Source organism: Pan troglodytes, chromosome 5 (assembly GCF_028858775.2).
Source record: "Pan troglodytes isolate AG18354 chromosome 5, NHGRI_mPanTro3-v2.0_pri, whole genome shotgun sequence".
In the NCBI taxonomy this organism is placed as follows: Eukaryota; Metazoa; Chordata; class Mammalia; order Primates; family Hominidae; genus Pan; species Pan troglodytes.
The window spans coordinates 76945674-76972845 of NC_072403.2; the positions used below are offsets into that span (position 1 = coordinate 76945674).

General features: G+C 32.8%; 1 protein-coding gene across 1 annotated transcript in view; it reads right to left on the reverse strand.

Moving 5' to 3' along the window:
* LOC129144376 (protein eyes shut homolog) overlaps positions 1-26055 on the reverse strand; it is a 67889-nt gene extending 41834 nt beyond the window's left edge. Inside the window, exons 1-2 of the mRNA XM_054686574.2 lie at positions 25962-26055; positions 21878-21991 (exon numbers count right to left, since the gene is read on the reverse strand). Of these exons, the coding sequence (XP_054542549.1) occupies positions 21878-21991; positions 25962-26055 (208 nt within the window). The remainder of the gene's footprint in view (positions 1-21877; positions 21992-25961) is intronic.
* Positions 26056-27172: the final 1117 nt, after the last annotated feature.

Genomic DNA, 27172 nt, shown 5'->3' on the forward strand with positions numbered 1-27172 from the left:
CACTGCTCAAAGATGTCAGAAATGACACACACAAATGGAAAAATGTTCCATGCTCATGAATTGGAAGAATTGTTGTTAGAATGGCCATACTGCCCAAAGCAATTTACAGATTCCAATGCTCTGTCAAACTAGCAATGACATTTTTCACAGAATTGCTTTGGCTATCCAGGCTCTTTTCTGGTTCCATATAAACTATTAATAATTTATATTATTAATAATTTGTTTATAATATATATTATATATTTTTATATTATAGTGTTATATATATTATATATTACATAGTAATATATAATATATAATTTATTAATAAGTAATTTATTAATAAACTATTAATAATTTATATGGAACCAAAAAAGAGCCTGGATAGCCAAAGCAATCCTTAGCACAAAGAATAAAGCCAGAGGCATCACACTATCAGAATTTGAACCATACAACAAGGCTACATTAACCAAAACAGCAGGCACTGGTACAATAACAAACACATAGACCAATGGAATAGAATACAGCATCCAGAAATAGAGCTGCACACCTAAAACCATCTGATTTTCAACAAAGTCAAGAAAAAGAAGAAATGAAGAAAGGACTCCCTGTTCAATAAACGGTGCTGAGATAACTAGCTAGCTATACGCAGAAGACTGAAACTTGACCCCTTACCTTTCACCATATACAAAAATCAACTAAAGATGTATTAAACCCATAAATGTATTACCTAAAACTATAATAATCCTAGAAAAAAAACTAGGAAATACCATTCTGAAAATAGGCCATGGGAAAGAAAATATTTTCATTATGATGCCAAAAGCAATTGTAACAAAACCAAAAACTGACAAATGGCACTTAATTAAAGAGGAAACTTTCAACCAAATAAACAGATACCCTAAAAAACGGGAGTAAATACTTGCAAACTATGCATCTAACAAATATCTAATATCCAGAATCTGTAAGGAACTTAAACAAATTAGTAAGCAAAAGCAAAAAAAAAAAAACACCATTGAAAAATGGGCAAAGGACATGAACATTTGTCAGAAGGTGACATACACATGACTAAATCTATAAAAAAAAGTTAATCACTATTCATTAGATAAATGCAAATAAAAACCACATTGGGATACCATCTCATACCCACTCAGAATGGCTATCGTTAAAAGTAAAAAAATAACAGATGTTGATGAGGTTGTGGGGAAAAGGGAATATTTATACACTGCTGGTGGGAATATAAGTTAGTCCTGCTGTGGTTCAAAGCACTTTGGAGACTTCTCAAAGAACTTAAAACAGAATTATCATTTGACCCAGCAATGCCACTACTGGGTATATACCCAAAGGAATATAAATTGTTCTACCATAAATATGCATGCATATGTATGTTCATTGCAGCACTATTCCTAATAGCAAAGTCCTGGAATCTATCTAAATGCCTATCAATGGTGGAGTGAATAAAGAAAATGTGGTACAAATACACCATGGAATATTAAGCTGACATAAAATTGAATAAGATCATATTCTTTGTAGCAATATGGATGGAGCTGGAGGCCATTATCTTAATTGAATTAATGCAAGAACAGGAAACCAACTACTGCACATTCTTACTTCTAAGTGGGAGCTAAGCATTGAGTACACACAGACGCAAATAAGAGAACATTGATAACAGGACCTACTTGAAGGTCAAGGGTGGGAGGAGGGCAAGGATCAAAAAACTACCTATTGCCTCAGTGATGAAATAATCTATCTGTACACCAAACCTCCATGACACACAATTTTTGCATATTATATACCTGTACATGTACCTTCTGAACTTAAAAACTGGAAAGAAAAAAGACCTATATGATAACTTTCACTTAATAAAAAGTAAATATATTTTCTCTTCCTTATGATTTTCTTAGTGTTTTTTCTTTTCTCTAGGTTACTTCATTCATTGTAACAATACGATATTTATACCTATAACGTACAAAATACACATATGTGTTAATCAACTGTTAATGTTATGGGTAAGGCTCCCAGTCAAGAGTTTGTTATTAGTTGTTAAGATTTAAGGAGTCGAATTTATACATAAATTTTCAACTGTGTAGTTTTAGCACCCTTAGTTCCCACATTGTTCAAGAGTCAACTCTATACAATCTTATCCAATCATCCAAAGTGTTAGGAATATTCTAGTATCATATGTAAATACATGCATGTACATATATTTATATTTATGTTTCTATGCCTGTGTATTAAAAAACATGAGTTTATACTCATATCTCCAATTTATAAACAATACCTCAGGGTGCCTTTTACTTCTCCTTTCCGTATTAGCAGTTCCTTCTCCAACAGTGAGAAACCTAGCTTCGTTAATTTCAACAATATCTACAAATTTGCTCAAGTCAAGAATGCATGGCAAAAAGGTTTAGAATCACTAACCAAAACCACTAATAATTAATAATAATTAAACAAATCAAATAAGAAAACAATTTATCATCCTGTTCTTAGCTAAAATGTACACATAAGTGCATAATCCTAAACTTATGTAGATTAGATGGGTTTAAAAAATGCATACAGTTTTAAAACTCACATTTTTTAAAGATATAATACATTTTCATAAACAGAAAATTCCTTCTGTCCCCTTCCCAATCAACACTGTTCCTTGGGGTAACAATTTTTTAATGTTTTTCCTTATTTTTGAAATAAAAAGTGAAATCTTATAATAGGTCCCTTTTCTTTTCTCTTTTGTTCAGCATAATATTTGAGAGAGTCTTCTGTCAGTAGTTTGATCCTTCCTTCACTGAGTAATAGTCCATTGTACTTACATATCACTAGGTCCTTATTTATTTTCATGTTCACAGATTTTTTTTGTTTCCAAATCTGGGTTACAATAAATAAATAAATATGTTATTCTTAGCATAGGTGTATGTTTAATTTTAAATATAATCTGCAAAACGTTTTTCAAATTTTTTAAACTTTCATTTGATTCCCTATCAACAATTTTATCTTTTTACCAACAGTGTGTGAGACTTTGAGTTACTTCACATTTTCAATAATTTTTTTATTAACTTTAGTCTCTGGAGGAGTATTCACTTTTGGTTAGTTTTACATTTTTCTGATGATTAATCATAAGAATTTTTTACTTATCTTTCAATGAAAATATTTTCTCCAGTTATTTGCACATCATTTTTAGTGTTTTGTTTTATATTAGTGAATTATAAGCGATTTCTGGATATATTCTGCTTTATGTCCTGGGTATGTGTTTGTAAATATTTTCTCTCATGCTTATTCATTTTCTAAATAGTATCATTGGTGAGCAAAAATTTTAAATTTGGTTAGTCTAAATTATCATTTTTTCTTTAATGATTATTGCTTATTTTACATGTTCTAATACAAAAATTCCTACTCCTTGATAACAAAGAACTTCTACATTTTCTCCTAAAAGCTTCATAGTTTTAGGTTTTACATAGAGAACGATGATCATCTAAAATTAGTGTCTTTGTGTATGATGTGAGGTAGAAGTCAATGTCATTTTTTCCATATGAATATCTACCATTTCCACCATCATTTTTTAAAAGTCTTTTATTTTCTTATTGAATTGCTTTGGATATTTTGTTGAAAATAAATTAATTGTATAAGTGTGGTTCTATTTCTGAAATTTTTCACTTTCATTGATCAAACTGTCTTTTTATTTTTCAAATTAAACACTTTCTTAAGTTGTAAAATCAGATGGTACAATTTGTCAACTTTTTCTTGTATTTAATAGATTTATCGGCCATTATATGTTTATACATTTCTATATCTTAAAACACATGTCAAATTTTAAAAAACACTACTTGCATTAGAAGAGGGATTACACTGAATCTATGAATTATCTTAACCATATTTATTCTTCCAGTATGTGATGCGATTACATTTTTCCATTCTTATATATTTAATTTCTCTTCGCAATGTTTTGTATTTTTCTGCATATTTTCCTTTTTAAAAATATTAACCATAAATATTTTATGCTTTTGCAGTTTTTATGAAAAGGCATTTTAGAAAGTTTAATTTATAATCTCAACCTAAGTCTTATGCTATGATGGAGGAAGACTTTTGGTATCTTAGTAAAAAAGGGTGTATTTTGCATGTAAGTGGAATATAAATAATCATTGCTAGATAGCAAAGTGTAGTAAAAAGTAAATGGATAAATAGACAAACAAGAAAATAAATAAATAAATTAATTAATTAAATATTACCTCATTTTTCAATCTGGATGGACTCTGAAATGTTTGCACGATAGAATCTTGCAGAAGTGTTACTTTGCCAATTTTGGCCCATGGATCTTAAGAGACTTGCACTTTCTGATTCTTTCCTCTTAAAATAGTTGCTCCTTACCAGGTTCTCAACTTAACCATTAATGACACTTTTATCAGATAATTTTTAGTTGTATGAGACTTCGTTACTCATTGTAAGATGTATACAGAATCCCTGACCCCTACCTTGTATTTGTGAGGCTACACCAAAAAATGGGTTGTGAAAACAACAAAAATTTATTGTTTCACAGTTCTAAAAGCTAGATATCCAAGACTAAGGTCTTGGTAAAGTTGATTCCTTCTGACAACTATGAGAGAGAATCTCTTCCATGTTCCTCCCATGTTTTCCAGTGCTTTGTTGATAATGTCTGTCATTCGATGGCTTGTAGAAGCATCACCCCAATCACTGCTTTCATCTTCATATGGAGGTCTCCCTGTGTGTCTGTGCCTAAATTTTCCTTTTTGATGAGGACATCAGTCATATTAGATTAGAAACCTATCCTACTCAAGTATGACTTCTCCTTAACTAATTACATATATTTGAGATGACTTTATTTACAAATAACATTACATTGTGATATGACCTCACTGAGGGTTAGAACTTTAAAATGTGAATTTTTGGAGGAAAAATTTAGCACATAGTATACTCACTTGATGCCTCTATTATTCCTCCAGTCCTGACAACCATAAATGTCTCTAGGCTTTGCCAAATGTCTCCTGGAAAGGCAAAGTCATTTCTAGCTTAGAACCAATGTTCTAAAAAAATTTGATTACCCCCAGGTTGCCATGTTGTAAGGAAGCCTAAGCTAGTCATACAGAAATCTACATGGACAGAAGAGTGTTTGACCAATCCCAGCTGATCAAGCAGGATGATAAGTGGTCATTTTTAGATATTATGTACCACAGCTCAATCTCTGGCCACAATAACTAAGATGCTCAATAAGGAAATTAAACTCTTTTCTACCTATAAATATCTTATCACATTGGAATTCACTTAAAATCTAGAATAGCATTATTTAGATTAAGTCCGGATGTAGATTGCAGAATTGTAGATGAGGCTACTTTACTACAGTTTCTCTGTTTTCACTTTTGGGTACAGTTTTTCTTGATTCAGAGACTTACAAATTTAAGACGAGTTATCTGCTCATCCGTATTCTCAATATGAAAAGTTAAGCAGAGACAGAAATACTACAATAGATAAACATTCTTAAAAAAGGAGAGAAGAAGAAAGGTATATAGCAGAGATCAGTCCATAGTACTTCTGTGACCCTTCCTCTGCAAGCCATAAGTCGTGGCTCATGTTGCAGGTGAATAATTTTCTTAGCCAGCTTCCTGCCACACACACAGATGTCTCAGAATTATCTTCTCTCTACCATGAGGTAAGAGTTAAGATACGTCCTCACGATTTAAAAATATATTTATCTACCTGAGGGGTCTACATTCCTGCCTTAGATGATTCTTAACAAAGGGTTTAAAAACCATGCACCCTTGATCTTGACCTGAACCCTACTTTTACTGGTAATGTCCTGGATTCAATAATGGCTCTGAGTTTATTTTGAAAACTTTTTACCCGCTGGAAGTCTGAAAATAAGAATCTTATTTATTTTCCAACACAGTACTCCTGTGTTAAAAATATTTTTTCTAAATTTTGGTTAAAAACAGTCCCATCGTCAACTCATCTCTTATTTCCTGTTTTATCATAGGCCAGTAAATGAAGCTATTTGGTAACTTCCACATTTTGTCCTGAAATCTTAGCCTAGTTAATAAGGTCATGCTGTATATTTTCTATCTTTCACATTGGCACAGGCAACAGTGATCCCAGTATTTGGTCAATATATAACACAGTTTCCATTTCTCCAGCTCCAGTACAAATTTCCTCACTGATCTTACAGACATCATTAAAATTTTCTGTTTTTGCAACCTCTTTCCAAAATAGTCTCAATTGCACAAAACTGTTTTATTTATGGTAGCATCTCACTTCTAGGTACTAATTTCTGTTTCAATTGTCTCTATCTGTAACAAACAACTGACTTAGAGACTTAACAAATAAAAACCTATTATTATTTCTCGTGAATCTGCGTATTGTATGCATGGTTCTGCTGCCCCACATTTTGTTGACTGGAGTTACGGATCAACTGACCCCTTCAGTATTATGATAATCATTTTTACTTCTGGTCTGGGATCTATTTGTTCTAATATGAATATAGATCATCACATTTTTATGCCTTTTTTTGAACAGTATATCTGTCTTTCTTGCAACTTATCTATGTCTTTATATTTACCTGCATTTCTTGTAGATTGAATAAAGCTGGGCCTTTATTTTTTTATCCAGATGAATAATCTATACCTCGGTTGGATTTTTGTCTAGTTCATTGAATTATTTTGATCATTGAATTTACGTTTACCATTTGCTTTTTGTAATTTGGCCTATTGTTTTTTGTTGTAATTTTCTTGCTTTCATTTCTGTTTTATTTTGGTTAAATATTTTTATTATTTCATTGATATAGCCATCCCTTTTTAAATTTTTTTTTACTTGTTGCTCTTTGGAATGCCTTTTGCATAATCCATTTAAATTTGCACTACTACACATATAAGGATTTTATACCAGTATGGTTCAATTTATCCCATTTGCTATACTATTGTCATATTTGTTATGCTTATTATTTATAAATCCACCATTCAGCATTATAACATTTGTCTTAAACAGTTGCATGTGTTTTAAAAAATAAAAATTTTGTATATTCTAGTGTATGTGCCTACATATTTTTCATTTTCAAAGACTTCATGTCTTTCTGTAAGTTTCCACTTGGTGCTATTTCCCTTTATGCTGAAGAAATTCTTTAAGATTTTATTTAGCTTAATATGTATTTTATTAAAATTATTATATCTATGTTTATGAGATACTTTAAAACTATACATTTGGCTAACATTTTAATTTATTTCTGTTGAGAAGCACTGGCCTCGGTTATGTCTATGTAAACGTGAATGTGTATTAAATTTCCTGAGGGTCATGTGAAAATTCAATTTCTGATTCTATAGGACCGGGATGGCCTGAAAATCTAGATATCTTTTGATTTTATTCTACATTTTAAAATTACTGTGATTTTTTGTTAAATCATAACTGTATACATCATGGGGTACAATGTGATGTTTTGATATATGTATACAAAGTTCAATGATTAAATTGAGCTAATTAATATATCTATTACTTCATTTATCATTTTTTATGGGGAGAAATTTGAAAGTTACTCTTATTTTGAAATATACACATGTAGTAAGTGTTTAAAGCAAATTTTATAAGGGTGAATTGTGATGCTTATAAATAACATAACTAAGTGTAATAAATATGACAATAGTACAGCAAATGAAGTAAATGGGACTATACTGGTATACTATTTTTATATCAGTGTGTAATAGTACAAATGAACTCTAAATGGATTATGTTAATGGTAATCTAAAGTACTTTATTATTCACTGTAGTTACACTGCTATGTAATAGATTTCAAATCTTATGCCTCTTTTTGAAGCTTCGTACCCTTTTATCAACAATTCCTAATTCCCTCCTGCGCCCCTCCTCCAGTCTCTGGTAAGCATTATTTTGCTCTCTGCTACTATGGGTTTAACGTTTTTAGATTTCATATGTAAGTGAGATTATTTGGTACTTTTCTTTCAGTGTCTGGATTATTTTATTTAACATAATGTTCTCTCTATAGGTTAATCAATGTTGTCACAAAAGTTCTTTTTCAATAATATTTCACTTATGCATTATGTATATGACATTTTATTTATCCATTCTTCCATTGACAGACACTTAGGTTGATTCCATCTCCTGACTATTGTGAATAATGCTGCAATGATGTGGGCATGCAAATATCCCTTCAACATACAGATTTCACATCCTTTGCATACATACCCAGAAATGGAATTATTTGATCATATGCTAGTTATATTTTTTAGTTTTTTGAGGAATCTCCATACCATTTTTCATGATGGTTTTACTAATTTACATTCTCACAATGTGTAAGTTCCCTTTTTCCTGCATCCTCAACAAAACTTATTTTTCACCTTTTGATAATAATAAAAGCCATGCTAAGAGGAGTAAAGTGATATTTTGTTGTGGTTTTTATAATATTTGTATTTCCCTCATGCTTAGTGATGCTGAGCATTTTTAAATGTATCTGTTTGCCATTTTTATGTCTGCTTTTGAGAAACGTCTGTTCAGATCCTTTGCCTATTTTTCAACCAGGTTGTGTGTTTTTTGTTATAGAGTTGTTTTTGTTCCTTATATATTTTGGATATTAATTCCTTATCATATGTATGGTTTGAAAATAATGTTTTCTTTTCTGTGGGTTGTCCTCATTTTGTTTGCTTTGCCATGCAGAAGCTTTTTACCTTGATTTCATCCCATTTGTCTAATTTTGCCTTTGTTGCCTGTGCTTTTGGAGTCATATACAAAATATCCTTGCCCAATCCAATTTTGTGGAGATTTTCCCCTATATTTTCTTCTAGTAATTTTACTATAGTGAAAATATTCTGAGGATGAAGTCTCTCTAGTAATAATTATATTCTTGACATCGTGCTGATATGTTGCATTGTCTCTGGATTCTGTTTTCTTCCTTTAAGCAATGATGTTATTTATTATAGAATGATGTTATCACATCTGAACTCAAATGCCATATCCCACCTCAGTGTGTTTGGAAGCAGCCACAACCACTCAGCTCCTCATACTTTCAGTGGTTGCTTTCACTGGGGAAAATTGAGATTCGCTACGTGTGTGTCATTCAGGTATTAACAAAGGATTTGTGCAATTTGTATTTTGGTACCCTTCCTTATGTGGTGTCCTTTCTTGAATTCCCCAGTCCCTTCACTTTTCTGCCATTCTAGGAGCCTCAAATTGTCCTGTGACTCTTCTACACTTAAAATTGCAGCTTTCTCCTATTGTTTTCACTGCCCATACATATCAGACTGAAGGTAGCCCTCAGGTGAAAAGCAATAGAAATACACATTTTACTCAGCAGAGCTTCTTTCTTTCAAAGCTTGACTCCTCTTTAATTTCTGCCTGCTTCTGGTAACTCTTTAGTGCCTTAAAACAGTTGTTTTCATGATCTGTTTAGAGTTCACAATTGTCATCTGAAGAATGGTTTGTCTATATGCTATTCCACCATTGCCAGAAGCCTCCAGGATTACTGTTTGCCTTTTTTTGTGTGTGCTCTCCTAAGTCCACAATATCTTAGATTTCTGAACACTCTGATCTTTGACAAAATACAATTTTCATAGTGCAATGTTTTCTAAATCATTTATTTCCATTTAACTCTGCGCTTCTCACTTGAATCAACCTCCCACTGTGATAGTTCTCCAAAACCTTGCCATTGTATCCTGCTATAGTCTGAATGCTTGTAACACTCCACAGCCCCAAATTTTTATGTTGAAATCTGATTTCCAATGTGAAAGTTTTGGAGATGGAGTCTTTGGGGCATGATGACATTCTGAGAGGGAAAACCTCTTGAATAATTTCTGAGGTGTATAAGAAATTCGAGTCCTTATGAAAGAGACTACAGTCCTTACAGAAGAGATCCTTCATCCCTTCTGCCATGTCAGGTTACAGTGAGAAGATAACCACATATGAGGAAGTGAGATGGTACCAGACACCAAAACTGTTTGTGCCTTGATGCTCGACTTTGCAGCCTCCAGAACCATGACAAATATGTTTGTTGTTTATAAGCCACTTAGTCTATGGAATTTAAGATATGGACTCTGAAATATTTGCTAAGAGGTTTAATTGTCCTAGAGGGTTTGGCTCAAGAACAGCTGTAGAATGGCTAGGGATGTAGCTGGTAGATGTACATGTGTTTAGAATTTAACAATTAGGGTTAAACAGCTAGGGATGTAGTTGGTAGATTTGTTAGAGCACTGCAAACAAACTCACTCTTTTGTTATTAACAACCTTTCTTACATTATTTTTGAATATACTTTTACCTTATTGCTTCATTAAAACCTGTTTCATTATGATTGCATCATATTCCTTTTGTCCCTCTTAAGCAACAGTTTTTTTCTATATCAATAAAACTTCAGACTCAAGAGGTGGGATTACATTCCCCTGGTTATTCATTGACACAAAGAACCTATTAATTTCTCTTTATTTCCTCAATTCTGGACTACTCCAACTTTTTAATTCTATGCAACTCCTCTTAGGCTACAGAGCACCAATAGAGAAAAATCACACAAGTTTGAAGACTGATGTCAAGAAATGTGTGAACTGGACTTCAATAGTGCCTAAATTTTTATAATGGAAGACTCTTTCAGGGAAAAGAGACAGAACCTCAGTAGAATCAACATTGGTACAGTGATAAATTTATTAGCTCAAGTAGCAAATCGTGAGAGTAGAAGTGCATTCGGCTCAGGTACATTAGGGACTATAACTTTGCCATATCTGTTTGTCTTTTTATAGCTTTCCTTATTATTATTATGATTCTATCCTTCTATGAACTTTTTTCTTCCAACTTGAGGACTTCCTTTTGCCAGTAATTGTAAATTCATGTTTCATATGGTCAATGTCAAATAAAGTCTGAGCAACATTTTCCCAAATTCTTCATTCAAGATTCCAAGAATAATTTTTGATGTGGTTGAGGGTAGATACTAACTCTAGTCAAACTAGCAACTCCTAAAGAAAAATGTGGTTAGGAAAATCATTTTCAAGTGAAATAGACACTATCACCAGCATACAGGAAAATGTATATTCATTTAAATGTGAAAAGTTTTATACTCTCTGATATGGTTTGGCTATGTGTTCCCACCCAAAACTCATGTTGAATTCTCAAAGTTGGGGAGGAAACTGGTGGAAGGTGTTTGTATTATGGGGGCAGATGCCCCATAAATGGCTTGCGTCACCCCTTTGTGATAAGTGAGCTCTCGTTTTGAGTTCATGGGAGATCTGGTCATTTAAAAGTGTGTGGCACCTTCGCCCCTGCCCCACTCTCTCTATCCTCTTGCCATGCAATGTGAAGTTGTGCTTGCTTCCCCTTCACCTTCTGCTGTGATTCTAAGTTTTCTGAGGCCTCTGCAGCCATCCCTCCTGTACAGCCTGTGGAACTATGAGTCAATTAAACCTCTTTTTTTTTTTTTTTATAAACTACCCAGTCTCAGGTAATTCTTTATAGCATTTTGAGAATAGACTAATATACTTTCCTTGAATTATAAATTGTTATTTTCCTAGTCACTCACAGAATATAACCATACCTCCAAATTCCAGAGAACATGGATTTCATCAAATAACTCCCTCAAATTTCTACCAGGAAAACCTCTAGTCTTACCTATATCTCCATCCATACTTTGTATTTGGTTACTTTATTACCAAAGAACGACAGATTCATCACTGTTGATCTTGACAAAGTCCAATTTATTAATTTTTCCATTTCTGGATCCTGTTTTTTGTTTCAAATCTAAGAATTCTTTGAATAGCTCTAAGTCCCAAATATTTTCTCTTATGTTTTGTTCTAAAAGATTTATGATTATATGTTTCACATTTAAATCTATGACCATTTATATTTAAGATGACATTTAATGTTATCACCAGATTTGTAGATTACCATCATACCACATTCCACTGCCCTCTCTGTTAATTATCTTCTCTACCTCCTGAAGATGTAGTTTTTACTTCTGGTCTAACATCTTCCTATGCACACATTAGGATTACTAAGTGTGATTGGATCCTAGCAGGCAAGAGATGATGCAATTGAACTCAGAAATGTGTGGGGAATTTAATAAGGGACTACTTACAAAGCGCGGCAGAGCATGTGAAAACCACCAGAAATAGAATGAGGTCTTTTCTGCCACCCAGGAGCTGAGTGGAGGTAGCTGAGTGGATGGTGCTAGAACCTAAGGCAGAGGAGCTGTGTGGAGACCACTGCCTTAGGGAAGATAACCTGATCAGTGGAGGGGCACAGCCAGCTTGAGGCAAAACACAGAGGGAAATGAGGTGATAAATGTATTTGCATCTGTCTCTTCCTTTCCTCTTATTTCATATTGGGGCTCCCATTTGCCAAACTCAAAAGAAAGCATGGAAAATACAGGTCATGTAGTGTAGCTTCTTGGACACTGAGTAGATCTGAAAGGGTTAATGGAAGATAGCCATAGTCTCTTAAGCCCCATAACATTTTGATAAACAAATCTTGCCTTTGTCTCACGTTCCCCCTATTTAGCCTCGTTTCTCCTTACCACTTTTCTACCAAATATTTTCAAGAAGGAATCTAGTTTTACTATTGCCACTTTTTCATTTCATCTGTACAGTCCCAAATATATCATCATCAATGACTAAACTCCACTGAAACTCTTCTTGTGAAGGTTACCAAGGCCACTTTAGTAATAGTTTTCTGGACCATTTTCACACCAAATCACACTGGACTGTCCAATCCTATTTAGGACTTTCTTACTACTTCTTCCTAATTGGAACTCTCCCATCTTTTGTGTTCATCTTTGGCTTCTCATTGTGTGTTCCTTTCCCGATCCAGCCTTTATATTTTAGTATTTCTTAGTAACCAATCCTATGAAAAAACTTGACCATTCCATATATACTTCTTTTTGACTGGTGATTTATAAAACGATAGTCCTTCCAGAACTTTCTCCTATGCTTCAGATGCACATACTAGGATTATTTAAAGGAAACCTTGATTTTAATAATTTACAATCTGACAGATTCAGTATGCTTGAAGCTCTCCTGTTCTCCCTCTTCATTAAATGTGCTTCTTCCACTCCTGTTGCCCTAAAGCAACAATCCATTTATCCGACCTAGGAAACTGAACATCATTTTCTTTTTTTCTTACTTTACACATCTGAACACCACAACTTTCTAACCTATTTTGTCTGTAACCTAAATATCTCCTGAAATTATCCAATTACCTAACTCAAGCCCTGTTTCCATACCTCTACAATAGACCACAGCTTGATTTCTGCAAGCAGTTAATTTTTTCTTTCCAGTGTGCCATAAGTAGATTTTAGGTGCCTTGTCACAAAAAGAAAAGTAACCACATGAGATGATAGATGTGTTAATCTGCTTCGCTATAGTAACCATTTTACTGTCTATATGTATCCCATAAATCATGTTGTAAATCTCAAATACACAAAAGAAAATTAATTCAAAAGAAGAAAAAAATCAAATTCTACTTTATAATTTAGAATAATCTCCCCAAATTTATGTTTAATTTTCCCCAGATTAATGACTTTGCATTGCCCCTAATATTCCTTGGGTGACAGTTCTGGTTTGAATTCTGTTGAAAACTCCAGCTTCATGTTCTCAGAGTAATTTTAGCTAAACTGAATGTCTTTGAGGTCTTTGAATTCCCACAGTTTCTGTTGCCTCTGCTCCCTATTTTATTTAAATTTATTCCAGGAACATGTATAATACGAGGATATGCATGGCAGTTTAGCACTTATCAATATATACTTCTTTCAATTTAAAGGGAAAAGACCATTTTTCACATGCTGGGAAATAGGTAGTTGACACATTTGAATAGATTTGAACAACCTGAAAAGCGTATATAGTGAAAAAGTTTAAAAGTTGAGGACAGAATGCTGAATAATATCACAGTTTAAGGGTGAGTATTGTGCTGGAAATGAAGAAAGGTACCCATTTAGAAAACAATAGCGTTGTTATTACTTTCCAATTTTTCAAAGCTTTCAGACCACTATGAATTCAATGCAAACAACCCTTCTCTGTGATTTTTAACTTAATTATAATTTTGTCTCATTGTTAGAGTGTCAGGAGTACATTTTCTCCTTTTGACAATGCAAATAAAAATGATTAGTATAAAACGTACGGTATAGTTAAACATTTCTCTAAGTTTACCAGACCTGTCATCCTATTGTTGCACATAATAGTAACTCAGCTGGGATGGGCCGTACATTAACTTGTTGATAAAACCATATGTTTATACTTATGGTCAATTACAGTACTTTTTCACTTGATATGCTAACTTTACAGAAAATATAGTCAAATATAATTACCCACCCAAATGGAGCAGTCAATAGGTTATAAAGGAAGAAGGAATAATAGGTCTGGTCCATTAACATGAAATAAAATTAAAATAGTAGAATTAAATACATGTTTGGCCAAGATATTAAAGAGCTTTGAATCTAAAATAAAAATAAGAGAAAGGAATAAAAGAAGCAAAAAAATATTTTGTTTTAAATGGTAGATAGAAATATTCACATCTTTCACTCAGGTTCCCTATATGCTTGCTGCCAAAATAACCTTAGCATGTTAGCACTTACAACGAGCTAAAGGTAAGGATTTCATCACCAGGAAGAAGAACACAATACTGCTAATAAAAACCAATATTTGCTCCATATTTACTGTTTAATTGCTAGACAGAACAAATGAAAGACAAAATTAACTTCAACTATTTAACGAATCGTTTATTTTTTTCTATTGGATTAATAACTTATTATGGACTCAGTATTTTACAGTTCATTCAATTTGTTTGACCACTCCTCCAAAATAATACTCATATTGTCATTTTCATTAAAGAAATTTAATTGACTTTTGGTTAATATTCTAAATTGATCTGGACTTTATTAAAGTCAAGACTTTAATACATTTCCAGAACATTAGAGATGGTTGTTTGGGTAGCCCAGCCAAAATATTTTATACTCCAAGAATCTTTAGTATAGCTGTAGATTGAGTAGACTGGAGCATTTAATTACAGCATCTGTAGATCCCCATTGTAGCTTGACACAAGAATGACTGAATATGGCCTGTGAAGGCTGAAAAACTAATTGCTCCATTATCTGCACTCCAGTCTTTTTCACTTCACAAGCACTTAAAAATATATACTTAAATCTGCTTTCTAATTACAAGTTCCCATAACAGAGTGTCCCTATCCAGAAAACAGCATTATTACTCTGGCTTTCAACACACTTAAGCATTTTTATTTTGCTGAGTTTTGTTCTTCTTTGTTTACTTTCTTTTGTAAACATGTTTAATGGCTAATTACCATTTCAGCTTTTTATATTAATTACTACACATTTAGAGACATGTGTCTTTAAATCTCTAGCAGATGAGACATTTGCTCAAACATTATTTTCATTTTACTTGTCTATACGTAGCTTTATCAGAATGACATTCTTATTAAGTACTTACTTTCTTGAGAATCAAGCAATAATTTATGACAAAGCCTTATCTTTTTTGCATTAGCTACTGAAAACTTTTCTATTTTAGAACAAAAGAGTAACAACTTATTTCTCAGCATCAATATATGACAGAAATATAAGGACGATTGTTTTAACAGTGATATATGCAACATTATTTTCCCCCAGAACTCCTTCATTTAATGAAATTCAATACGTACAGGTTTCATTTTATGAATTATAAAGTCATCAACAATTTAGTTTGATGCCAGTAAATTCACATTTAAAAATCTGAATTGCGCATTATACTTTATTTTTAAATTGACAAATTAAAAATGTATATATGTAGCATTCAATGTGATGTTTTGATACATGTATACATTATGGAATGGCGAAATCAAGTTAATGAACACATGTATTACCTCACACACATTTTGAGGTGGTGAGAACACAAAATCTAATCTGTAAGTAATTTTTAAGTATATAATACATTGTTTTAAACTATAGTCATCATGTTGTACAGGGCATCTTGAATTAAATAAATTCTCCTAACTGAAATTTTGTATCCTTTTACCAATACCTCCTCTTGGATGAACCTGGAGGACATCATGTTAAGCCAGGCACAAAGAGACAAATACCGCATGATCCCACTTATGTGTGGAATCTAAAAAAAGATAAAGTCATAGAATCAGAGAGTTGAATCATACCTTTCTGTAGGTACTAGCATTAACTTCATATAGATTACAGTATCACTGATATATTAATAGGCAATATTAATAGTAATAGGCAATTTGAGTATTGTGGTCTTTTCTACCCACTAAGAAAGCAGCCCTATTCCTGAAATGCACTTTGCTTCTTTAAATACTTCATTGGTAAGTAAGACACTGCCTCAATTTTGTCAGGAACAACATTTACATGGTAGGCAGTTATCTTCTCTTTACTTCCATTATATTTCATGGACATTAGTTTTAGAATTTAAAACTGCGGATTGGGTAAGGGTTGCCTTATTGGTTAGCACTGATTATAATATATTTTAAGGAAATAGTTATAACTATGTGAAAAAATAGCATTTTTCACATACCCAACCCCATTTAGTTCTGGGGGAAAGATGAGTAAGTGTGCTTAATCCCAGGTGTGTGTGTTTTTATGTGTGTGTGCATTTATGTATGTGCTTAATAATTACTTTTCTTATGTAGAAAGAAAATTTATACTTTGAGGCAGTATTTAATCTCATTTACTTTACACTCAAAACATAAAATCCCCTACTTAATACATTTTGTATATCAAGACAAATTTATACACAATTCATTTTTGGAAGTGCTGGGCATAGAGGGCTTTTAATAAAGAGTGCCTCAGAAAGCCATCATTGGCCATGACAATAGACACGTTAATGACAACAGTGCTTATTAGGAATGACTTCCTCATATCTTTTTGTTTTAATTAAAATAGAAAATTGTGGTATCCGAACATGGAAAATATGTATGCAGTCTGGATCCTGCTTTGCTACATGAAAAGCATGAGGTTTTGTTCAGGTATATTATAATAATTATATCAGGGAAAGTGAAAACTCATTTTTACATATTAAAATTTTTGTTCATTTCTGAAGAAAAATTAAGTCCACAGTAACAGAAAACAAAATAATACCCTTTCCTTCAAAAAGAAATACGTATTTGAAATTTATTTGCTAAGTTCAGTTTCTAAGACGAGAATTTGAAAGGGAGCCAGATTAAATCAAAGCCAACCACTTACGCCAGTGGATGAACACTTCATGGAAAAAGAATTGTATTAAGGGATTTATTTTCCACATTTATTTGTTTTTTAAAAAATGAAGAAAAAATATTCTACAGATATCAAAAAATATACAGCATTAATAACATTTTGTATGAAAGCTATGCTATTTTTGGAGGATCTGTAATTTTAGTACTAGAAACTAACATGCATAAAAACACTGCATTATTCAGCTCTGCAGAAGTAATTAAACCAAGATTTTTCTAATTGTTTTCTATTGTTCCCATAAATGGACTATATAATCACAATTCCCTTTTCGGACAAATACCTTTTTCCAGTATGTGCTTTAAAAAGTTATAACTGGTAATAAAACGTAACTTCTATAAATGGCAAAATGTTTGAACTAGGGTAAATTCTCAGAAAAACACTCAAATTCTCAGAAAAACACTCAAGGTGCCATATCTTACAATTTCATGTATTTGCTAAACAGTCACTGTATATATTCTTTACATTTTCAAACAAATTCATAAATGCATAAACTCATAAAGTTATGTATTATTATTACGCTACAAATTTTACTCAAAATGAAACAGTTATGAATCTAACCTAGTACAATGGGGTAAGAGTCATCTACTTCTTATATAAAAAAGATAGACATCATTTTATCAAAATATATGTTCATGCAAATAAGCATCTAATAGACAAAACTTGGACTATATCAACAGAAAGCCACAATTAGCTCAAAAAATAGGTTATAGGTTATAGTTTGATCATTTTCTACACCAGGGGCCAGCAAATGTTTTCTATAGAGGACCAGATAGTAAATAATTTAGGATTTGCAAGCAAAGAGAACATATACTCTGTACTTGCGTCTGAAGCAGCCATCCACCATACATAAATGAATGAGTATAGTCGTGTTTTTGAGAGGCACAAAACAGGTAAAGGCCTGGATATTCTCCCACAGGACATATTTTGCTAACCTGTATCTATTGAATTCCAAACAAGTAAAGTTATCAAATTAGTGAATCAACTAAAAATTTACCAACTTAATCTTGTGATTTTAATGTGTCATTCTGGAGTTACATTGTTTATGTGTACTATTTTTCTTTCTTTGGGAAAAAGACTGTGAAATCACTAACAGGCTCAGAGCGAATTTAATCAGAAAAGAAAGAGTTTCTAAGTTTTACAAATAGAAATTATTTGTGCTTTTTGCATAGAAACTGAATTCATAAATGGATTATATATACACTGTTTCAAAAATTGTATTTATTCATAACAATAAAAAATTCAATTCTAGTGAGGTATTCAAGGAAAGTCTTTCCTATGAGCATTCAAAGGTTAATTCTTAACAATGCTGGTTGCTGTAAAGAACAAAGTACCTTAACCTTAGTGGTGTAGCACAATAACAACTCATAAATTAATTCGTTTATCTCTCAGTATAATAGGGGTATTCCTGGTCCGTGAACATCTTTTCATATAAGAATTAGGGACCTATACTCTTCCATCTTCTGGCTTTTCTCTAGTTTTTCAGGCAACTCCAAGAAGAATGTAGAAGAAATGAAAAAGTTAAAAACTGTGAGATATTTTTATGAACCACATTGCAAGATAAAAACTACTATTGATTTTCTGTTGGTCAGAATTCATTCACGTGGTCTCATCTGTATACAAGATAATTAAGCCTGTGCCTAGTAGCAAGAGAAAAAGATAAACACGTAGCCATCTTCTGATATACCAGACATGTTTCCAGCTGAAAGATGTATAAGAATATAAACTGAATTAGAATGTATTTATGTCTAGGATAGGGTGTCTACAGTATAAATTTATGTGATGTGATTACCAGAAAAATATTATACATTATTAGGTACGTGCATTTTAAAATAATTTAACCTCGTTTTTGCTTTTTTGTTTTATGTATGTACAGTTCCATTGAACGTGTTAATGTAGCATATAAAGCTAAGGCACTACCATTAACTGAAGAATCCTTTTCATTATAATTCATAGATTAAAATATTTAGTATTTAGTATATGAAGGTTAAAATATTTATGATTACCTAACATTTCTATTCATGCTTTGCAAATTCTGTTTTGTTTTAATGGAAAATATTTTGGTTTGGTTTTGGTTTTAGGTTTTCTTTTGTTACTGTTTTTTATTTGTTTATTGTATAGATGGGGTCTCACTTTGTCACTCAGGCTGGGCTGCAGTGGCACAATAATAATTCACAGAAGCCTCAACCTTATGGGGTCAAGCAATCCTCCTGCTTCAGCCTCCTGAGTAGCTAGGACCACAAGCATGCCACCACAACTGGCTCATTTTTCCTTTCTATTTTTTAGAGACAGGGATTTGCTATGTTGGCCAGGCTGGTCTAGAACTTCTGGCTTCAAGCAATCCTTTTGCCTCAACCTCTCAATGTGCAGGGGCTACAGGTGTGAGCCACTATGTCCAGCCTAATGTAAAATATTTTGAATCAGAAATTATTTGCAATTGTTTATTTGTAAATTAAACTTTTATTTTAGAGTAGTTGTAGATTTACAGAATAGTTGCAAGGATAGTACAGAGAGGTCCTGTATACTCCATAACAAGTTTCCCCTGTATTAATATCCTATGCTACTATGGTACATTTGTCACAACAAATGAACCAATATTGATGTTATTAACTAATGTCTGTACTTTATTTGTATTTCCTTAGTTTTAAGCTAATGTCTTTTTTTCTGTTCCAATATCTCTTCCAAGATACCGTATTACTTTTAGAAGTAATATTTCCTTAGGCTTCTCTTGGCTTTGAAAGTTTCTCAGACTTTTCTGGCTTTTGATGACCTTAACAGATTTGAGAAATTCTAGTCAAGTATTTTTTAGAATGTCTGTCGATTGGGATTTGTCTGATAATTTTTTGATGACTAGACTCAGAAAATGTACTTTTGAAAGGAAGATGAGAGACAAAAAGTGCCATTCTCATCATTTCATATCAAAAGTTTAGGTTATTAACACGGCTGTGTATGTTGATGTTAACCTTGATCCTGTAGCTCAGGTAGCAATTGTCAGACTTCTCCACTGTAAAGCTGCTCTTCCCTCCATGACCCCCCTTTTACATGCCATGCTCTTTGAAACCAGTCACTATCTGCTGTCCAAATTTAAGGGATGGGGAGTTTTGTTCCACTTCATTAAGTTCAAAGTACCTACATAAATTATTTGGGATTATTGTACAAAAAGATGTGTCTATTACTTCTCATTTATTCATTCAGTCATACATTTCCATTAGTATGGACTCTTACATATTTATATTTTGGGTACCAGCCAATATTCCTTTATTTTGGTGCTCAAATCATTCTAGCTTTGATCATTGGGAGCTCCTTCCATTGGCTCACTTTGACTTAATCTCATACTTTTGTGTTTAAGTACTTCCACATTTTCTGGTATTACAATATTATTCATGCTATATTCCATGCTTTAGTCCTAAAATTAGCTAGATCTCTAAGGAGATTTGATTTTTTAAATTGAAGAATGTATGAAAATCCAAAATCTGGGCACTAGAAAAACAGCTATTTTTTAAATGAAGTCTACCAGCCTGGGCAACACGGTGAAACCCTGTCTCTACAAAAATACAAAAACTACCCTGATATGCTGGCATGTACCTGTAGTCCTATCTACTCAGGGGACTAAGGGGAGGATCACTTAAGCCCAGGACGCAGAGGCTGCAGTGAGCTACGATAGCACCACTGCACCCCAACCTTGCTGACAGAGTGAGATCCTCTCTCAAAAAATAAAAAATGAAGTCTAATATTTTTACTGAGATTACTTAGGCCATTCCCTCTGTATCTTTAAAGATGTATAATTAAATAAGTATGAATTGATATCCCACCTACCCAAGCATGATAAAATAGTGTCTATTATATAAATATTACATATATGTTAGAACATTGTTGGAAATTATAATTAAACAATTATTATTAATTTTTGGCAGACATTGTGGTATTTAAATAACATTTCTCATTTAAATTACATTCAACTAAATGAGCTAGATATATTCTTATTGTCATTTAACAGTAAGAAAGTTATAACTTAATGTGTTTAAATGGATGTAAAATATTTGAAGTGGGGCATACGATCTTACATTTTTCATAAGTAATTATAAGATACTTTTTTAAGGTAAATAGGTATAACATTAAAAAAATCTAAATTAATTTTATTTAGTTGAACAGTTTCAAATTTCTTAGCTTAGAAAGAGATACTAAAGTTCAAGGAAGTACTCAATGAATTAGTATCTATATACTAGTTGCAATAATATATTAACATATTTATAAGGCAAAGCAAGGATTTGTTTAGTTTATGGAGAAAAAATACAATTCCTGAACTGAAGTTGAAGAATTACCATCAAAGTTGAACACTGAAAAATTAAACAGATGATTAGTTTAGAAAGAAAAAGAGAAAACTTGACAATTTCATAAGAAATTAAATAATACAGAAGAATATTTCAAATATAACATGCTAGGCTTGTAATATAGTCCTTCCTTACTTTTTTATTGTATCTTTTGGTTTCATTGGTGACCTTTCAAATAGAAAAATAAGAAACTCAACTATTTTAGTGTGTATGTAAACAAAACTAATTTCACTCTAGTTTCTGCCTAAGGAATAATTGGTTGGTCACTTCAGAAGCTGACTTTAAGAAAATGAAGGACTAATAATGTTGTTGGAAGACTGAAATGAGTTCAGACAAGAGACAGAAGTGCTTTTTAAAGTTCATTATGTTTGCTTTTCCTTATCCCTTGGTGTTCATTACCTTTAAATGGAGGCACACACTGGCAGAAGTAATTACCAGGTTGGTCAATGCAGGTGGCTCCATTTTTGCAGGGATGTGAAGCACACTCATCTATATCAATTTCACATTGCGTACCTTTGGAAAATAGTAAAAAAAAAATGTTAAGTGTTAACAAGACGGGCATGTATCAAGCTGTAATTCTTAAATTTGCACAAGCCTTTAATCCACTTAGGATGACATCTGAAACCAAATTTATTAGATAAGAATGCCACATATATTACTATCAGAACCCATTTATTTCACCTTCCTACAAACTGTAGTAACTTCTCTTAGAATTACTAAAAGGACACTAATCTCTTCTGAGTTTGTAGGCGTGCAAAGTCTCTTTAGATGTGAACTAATTTATCTTTTACTAGAGAGTCTAGAGATGGTGCAGATATTTCAGGTTACTGAAATGCAGATCAAATGTTAGGTGAAAGGAAATAAAAAAGGAACGAAAAGAAAATATTGGTGAATCAATAACATCCTGATGTATGTCCCTGAGGGCTGAATGTTATTTGTTTCTTTGTTTGTTTGTTTTGGAGAGGGAATCTCGCTCTGTCTCCCAGGCTGTAGTGCAGTGGTGCGATCTCGGATCACTGCAACCTCTGCCTCCCGGGTTCAAGAAATTATCCAGTCTCAGCCTCCTGAGTAGCTGGAATTACAGGCACACACGACCATGCCAGGCTAATTTTTGTATTTTTAGTAGAGACAGGGCTTCACCATATTGGTCAGGCTGCTCTCGAAATCCTGACTTCAGGAGATCCACCCACTTTGGCCTCCCAAAGCACAGGAATTACAGACATGGGCCACTGAGCCTGGCCCTAAATGTTCTTTATAAGGCACAGTTATTGAGTGCTATTTACTAATAAAGCCATGGGTAATGGGTAGATGCATTTCAATCTATTCATGATCTTTGTAGATATAACATTATGGTGCCAGGGTGATGAATTACTTTTTTTTTTCTAGTAATTTTACAACGTAAACCTATATGGAAAGAAAAGAAATAAATGTCCATTAACTATATAGTCTTAGCATTTTCTTTAAACTGTTGTCCAGTTCATATTTTCATTCATCCTCCACCTAGAACTTGTGTTGCTAAAGCTGACTTTTCTTATTATACCACTTAGATTGCTTGTTAATTTCCCAACAGTAGAAAATCATAGCCTCAACTGACACTGAATTGATTTTTATCACTTATGACAGCTAATTTTCTTACCAATTTATAACAATAATAGAAAATTGACATTGACACAATGCAAATTATTAGCAAATTATTTGAAAGAAAACATTCCTTCTTTTTTTTAAAAAAATTCTGTAAAATAGTAACATGAATTTAGAAACAAGAAAACCTACATCAAATTAATCTAATAGGAATCAACATACTGGACTAAATAGAAAATATCACTATTATCACTGACAAAATGAAATATTTAGTGAATACCTGACACTAGAACATCAGGGTAAGCTGAGAAAAAAAGTGAATATTAAAAAGAATTATGTGAGTGAATGAAAACTTTTTAAACCTTAAATATATTAGTTTTTTTTAATGAGATAATTTAATTTTGTGGAAATTGAGAACCCTATTGTCAAAGCAAAAGTTTAACCAGAAAAAAAGTTAAACAATCAAGAAAGATTTTATTGAAGGCTATTGCAATGAAGGAGAGAAGCCAAAAATCAGTCTGAGCTTGACTCCATTGTAACAATGGGTGAGAGTTTTTAAGAGCTGGGGTGAGAGAGCTCACAGGTCATATGCATTTGCTATTTAGCCTTAACAAAAAGAAAATTAGATTTGTTTTTCAATCTTCAAGTTAGGAGGTAGTATTACAACTTGGATCAAGGTGCATACCAAAGTTAGTCTCCTACCCTCCTACAGAGACTGGGAGATACAGATGCTATCTTCCTTACACTTCAAAGGGATGGCTCCCAGGTCCTTGAGAAAGATAGTCTTGGGTTCCTAAATGAACGAGAGGCTTTTAAAGATATTTATACCCCAAAGAGGCAAAGAAAGAATTTATAATTATTGGGTTCTGAAGTAAATTCTCTAAGAAAATGAAGGGGAGGGACTTCTGTGGTTAGATCATTTAGATCCTGTAAAAAAGGTAACAAGAGAAGCACCTCAGGAAGAAACCTGTTTAAGTTTAGTCACACCGAGGGAAACCTGTTTGTCTTGTGACAAATACACTTTGTGGAGATTCCTACAGTCCTCAAGTTCCCAAAGACTGGAAGGAGGAAAGAAATAATGAAATATTAATTTATAATATTAACATGATACTCTTCTAAATTTCTGGTGAAGTTGGAGAAACATGGGTCACATTCCTGCACACAGGGGAATCAATCACCCTGTCCCTCTCTAGGTTACTATTCTTAAATATGTCTCTGTGTCTTCTGATCCCAGCTTCCCCTTATCAACCTGAATGTCACACTGCCATGAGCTTGTATTTCTAAAAGACAAATGTGATGAAATAGCTAACAATTTCAGCCTTCAATTTCTTTCCACCCCTCATCCATATTTCCCAAACTAATCTATTAGAGCAATCCTAACTAATGAGGATAAAGAATTTATGATCTTAGACATCAGGAGGGTTTGACAAGACACCTACAAGGAAGGCTTTTTTTTTTCAAATTTGACACTTTAAATTCATGCAAATCTTGGATTTTGCATCATATTTTATCCTCATTAATATATAACACATTCTATAACACAATACATATACACCCATAGGGAAACTTGACAGTCCAAGATGATTCTACAATCACTGTTGTGACTTTCATGAAGCTTTAAATTCATCCCCTAAAGTACAGTGCTCTAGCAAGAGAAATACAAATTTAGAGGATGATGTAAAAAACTCACAGCATAGTCTACAGGAGCATCATGGTCTGTACATGGCCTTCCTTCTTGGTCTTCTCTCTCTTATCCTTCCCTGTTTCTTGTTCACCCTCTTACCCAAGTAACCACAATGAATTTTTAAATGCCTGTGATTTTGCCTGGGAATACCTGGTTTCCTTTTAAAACCTGGATCATCTCAGGTATCCTCTGCCTATTCTTTCCGGGTACAGGTTAGCACAACACTTTTCTAGTGTTTACACCTTCTTCTGCGGTCAGTTGCATATATAAATACATATATATATATACACACAAACATATATATGTAATTTCTTTAAAATGTATGCTTATGAAAATATCTTCTAGTATCCATGGCTCTTAGAATAGCTACTGTCTGATATTAGTGCTCAAAAACCATTTGTTAAATGAATGAAAAATTAACAGACTAAATGCAGAAAAATGCCAATGATACTGTATCTGTAAAGGACAGGTAATCATTTTCAATCCTGTTTAGGACAAATCATTAACAAAATAATAAAATTCCAAATGATGTAATAAATATCATAAAGATTGCCAGAAACAGATTTTGCGACTGACTTTTCAATTTCAGAGTGTGTTCCACATGATTTGGCAACAATAGGCCACATTTAAGGTGTACATGTATATAATTTTAGAGCTTTTATTGCCAAAATGTAGATTGAATTTAAATGAGATTTCAATTTGATTCAGTGAGCTGTAGTAAAATTTCCACTTATTTGACAAATAAATTAATAAGCATAAGTAGTTTGAACACATTCAATAAAATAGCATTCATGTATCCTTTTCAAAAGTTTCTGGGCAGACAAATTAAACAATCAAGCATTCTACGTCTCATTATTTTAAAATAGACTTTAATTTTTAAATAGTTTTAGGTTCACAGCAATATTAAGCAGAGGGTACAAAGATTTCCCATATACTCACTCCACACATGCGTAATCTCTCCCATTATCGACATCCCCCACCAGACTGGAGACATTTGTGACAACTGATGAACGTACATTGACTATCAGACACTTCATTTTAAAATAAATTTCATGTGTTAATTTCTAAATAATCATATTTTTTCTTCCTCGTGTATTTCTAGGTCTATGTTTCAATTCCACCTAACACACACACATACACACACACACATACACATTTAAATTAGTTTTCCTTTTAATTGTTTAACTGAATTTTAATCTGTTACTTAATGATATTTACTTCCATCATATTCCTCAATTGCTTGCACCATCTGGGCTAAATCACACTGTGATCGTTTTCTCCTCATAGGAACCATCATGTAGGAATCATCCATTGACCAAAAAGCAATCCAAATAATTAGAGTTCTGTTTCATGCATAGTATCTCAAACATTCTATGCTTTCTTTACTCTGGGTTTTCTGTGTCTTCTTACTCTTTATTTTTTTGTGGTTTGTCCAAAATCCTGAATTTGCTTCCTGTTTTCTCCTGTCCATTGGATGTCACCTTTATTTTGGTTTATTCATTCTTTCATTTGAAATTATATTTTTCTACCTATTCATGTAATTGAAACCATCAACTGATTTACAGAAACCTCAACCGTATCATGCCCTCTACATGACAGACTCCCAAATCAAAATTTCTCCAGTCCCAGGAACTCCTGGCTTCAATGCCTAATTAAATATTAGTTGACAACACCACTTGGATATATTCTAGGCATCTCAAATTCAACATGGGCAAACAAAACTCTCTAAGCAGCTCTACCTTCCTTATTAACCGTGATAAATAACAAAACCCAAGAGTTATTCTTTATTGTTCCTCACCCTCCCTGAATTATTAGTAAATCTTTGCAACTTTATGTCTAAAAATGTCCCAAACCTCTCTATTTATCTCCACCTCTATTACCAATATCTAGTCTAAGTATCCCCATCCCCAATGAGAACAAGAGTTGTTTTAACTGTTTTTCTGCTTTCACTCTTATTCTAATGCAGTGCACAACACATCCAGAGTAATTTTTTTAAGTGTAATATAATTAGGAAATACAAATCCAGTAAGAAAGTTAATGGCAGTACTCCAAACTCCTTACCTTATATGATAAGGCCCTGAAAACCTTTGAGTTTAGAACACATAGTAATCCTTTCTTGCTCACTTATTTTCCAGCCACACTGAACTTCTTTAGATTATTTTACCAAACCCATTTTTACCTGAGGGTCTTGATCTAACAACTTCTATCACTGGAAAGTCTTCTCTGGAGGATAACTCATTCTTATCCAGTTTTGGTGTAAATGGAAACTGCTTAAAGAGGATTATCTTTACTATCCAGTAACTCCTCTCACATCACCGTCTTTTACTTTGCTTTATAAAACTTATTACACACATAGACATGCATGTATATGGGTATGAGTTTGTGTATTTCTTATTTTTGCTTGGTTTTCCTCCCACTTGAAAATTAGC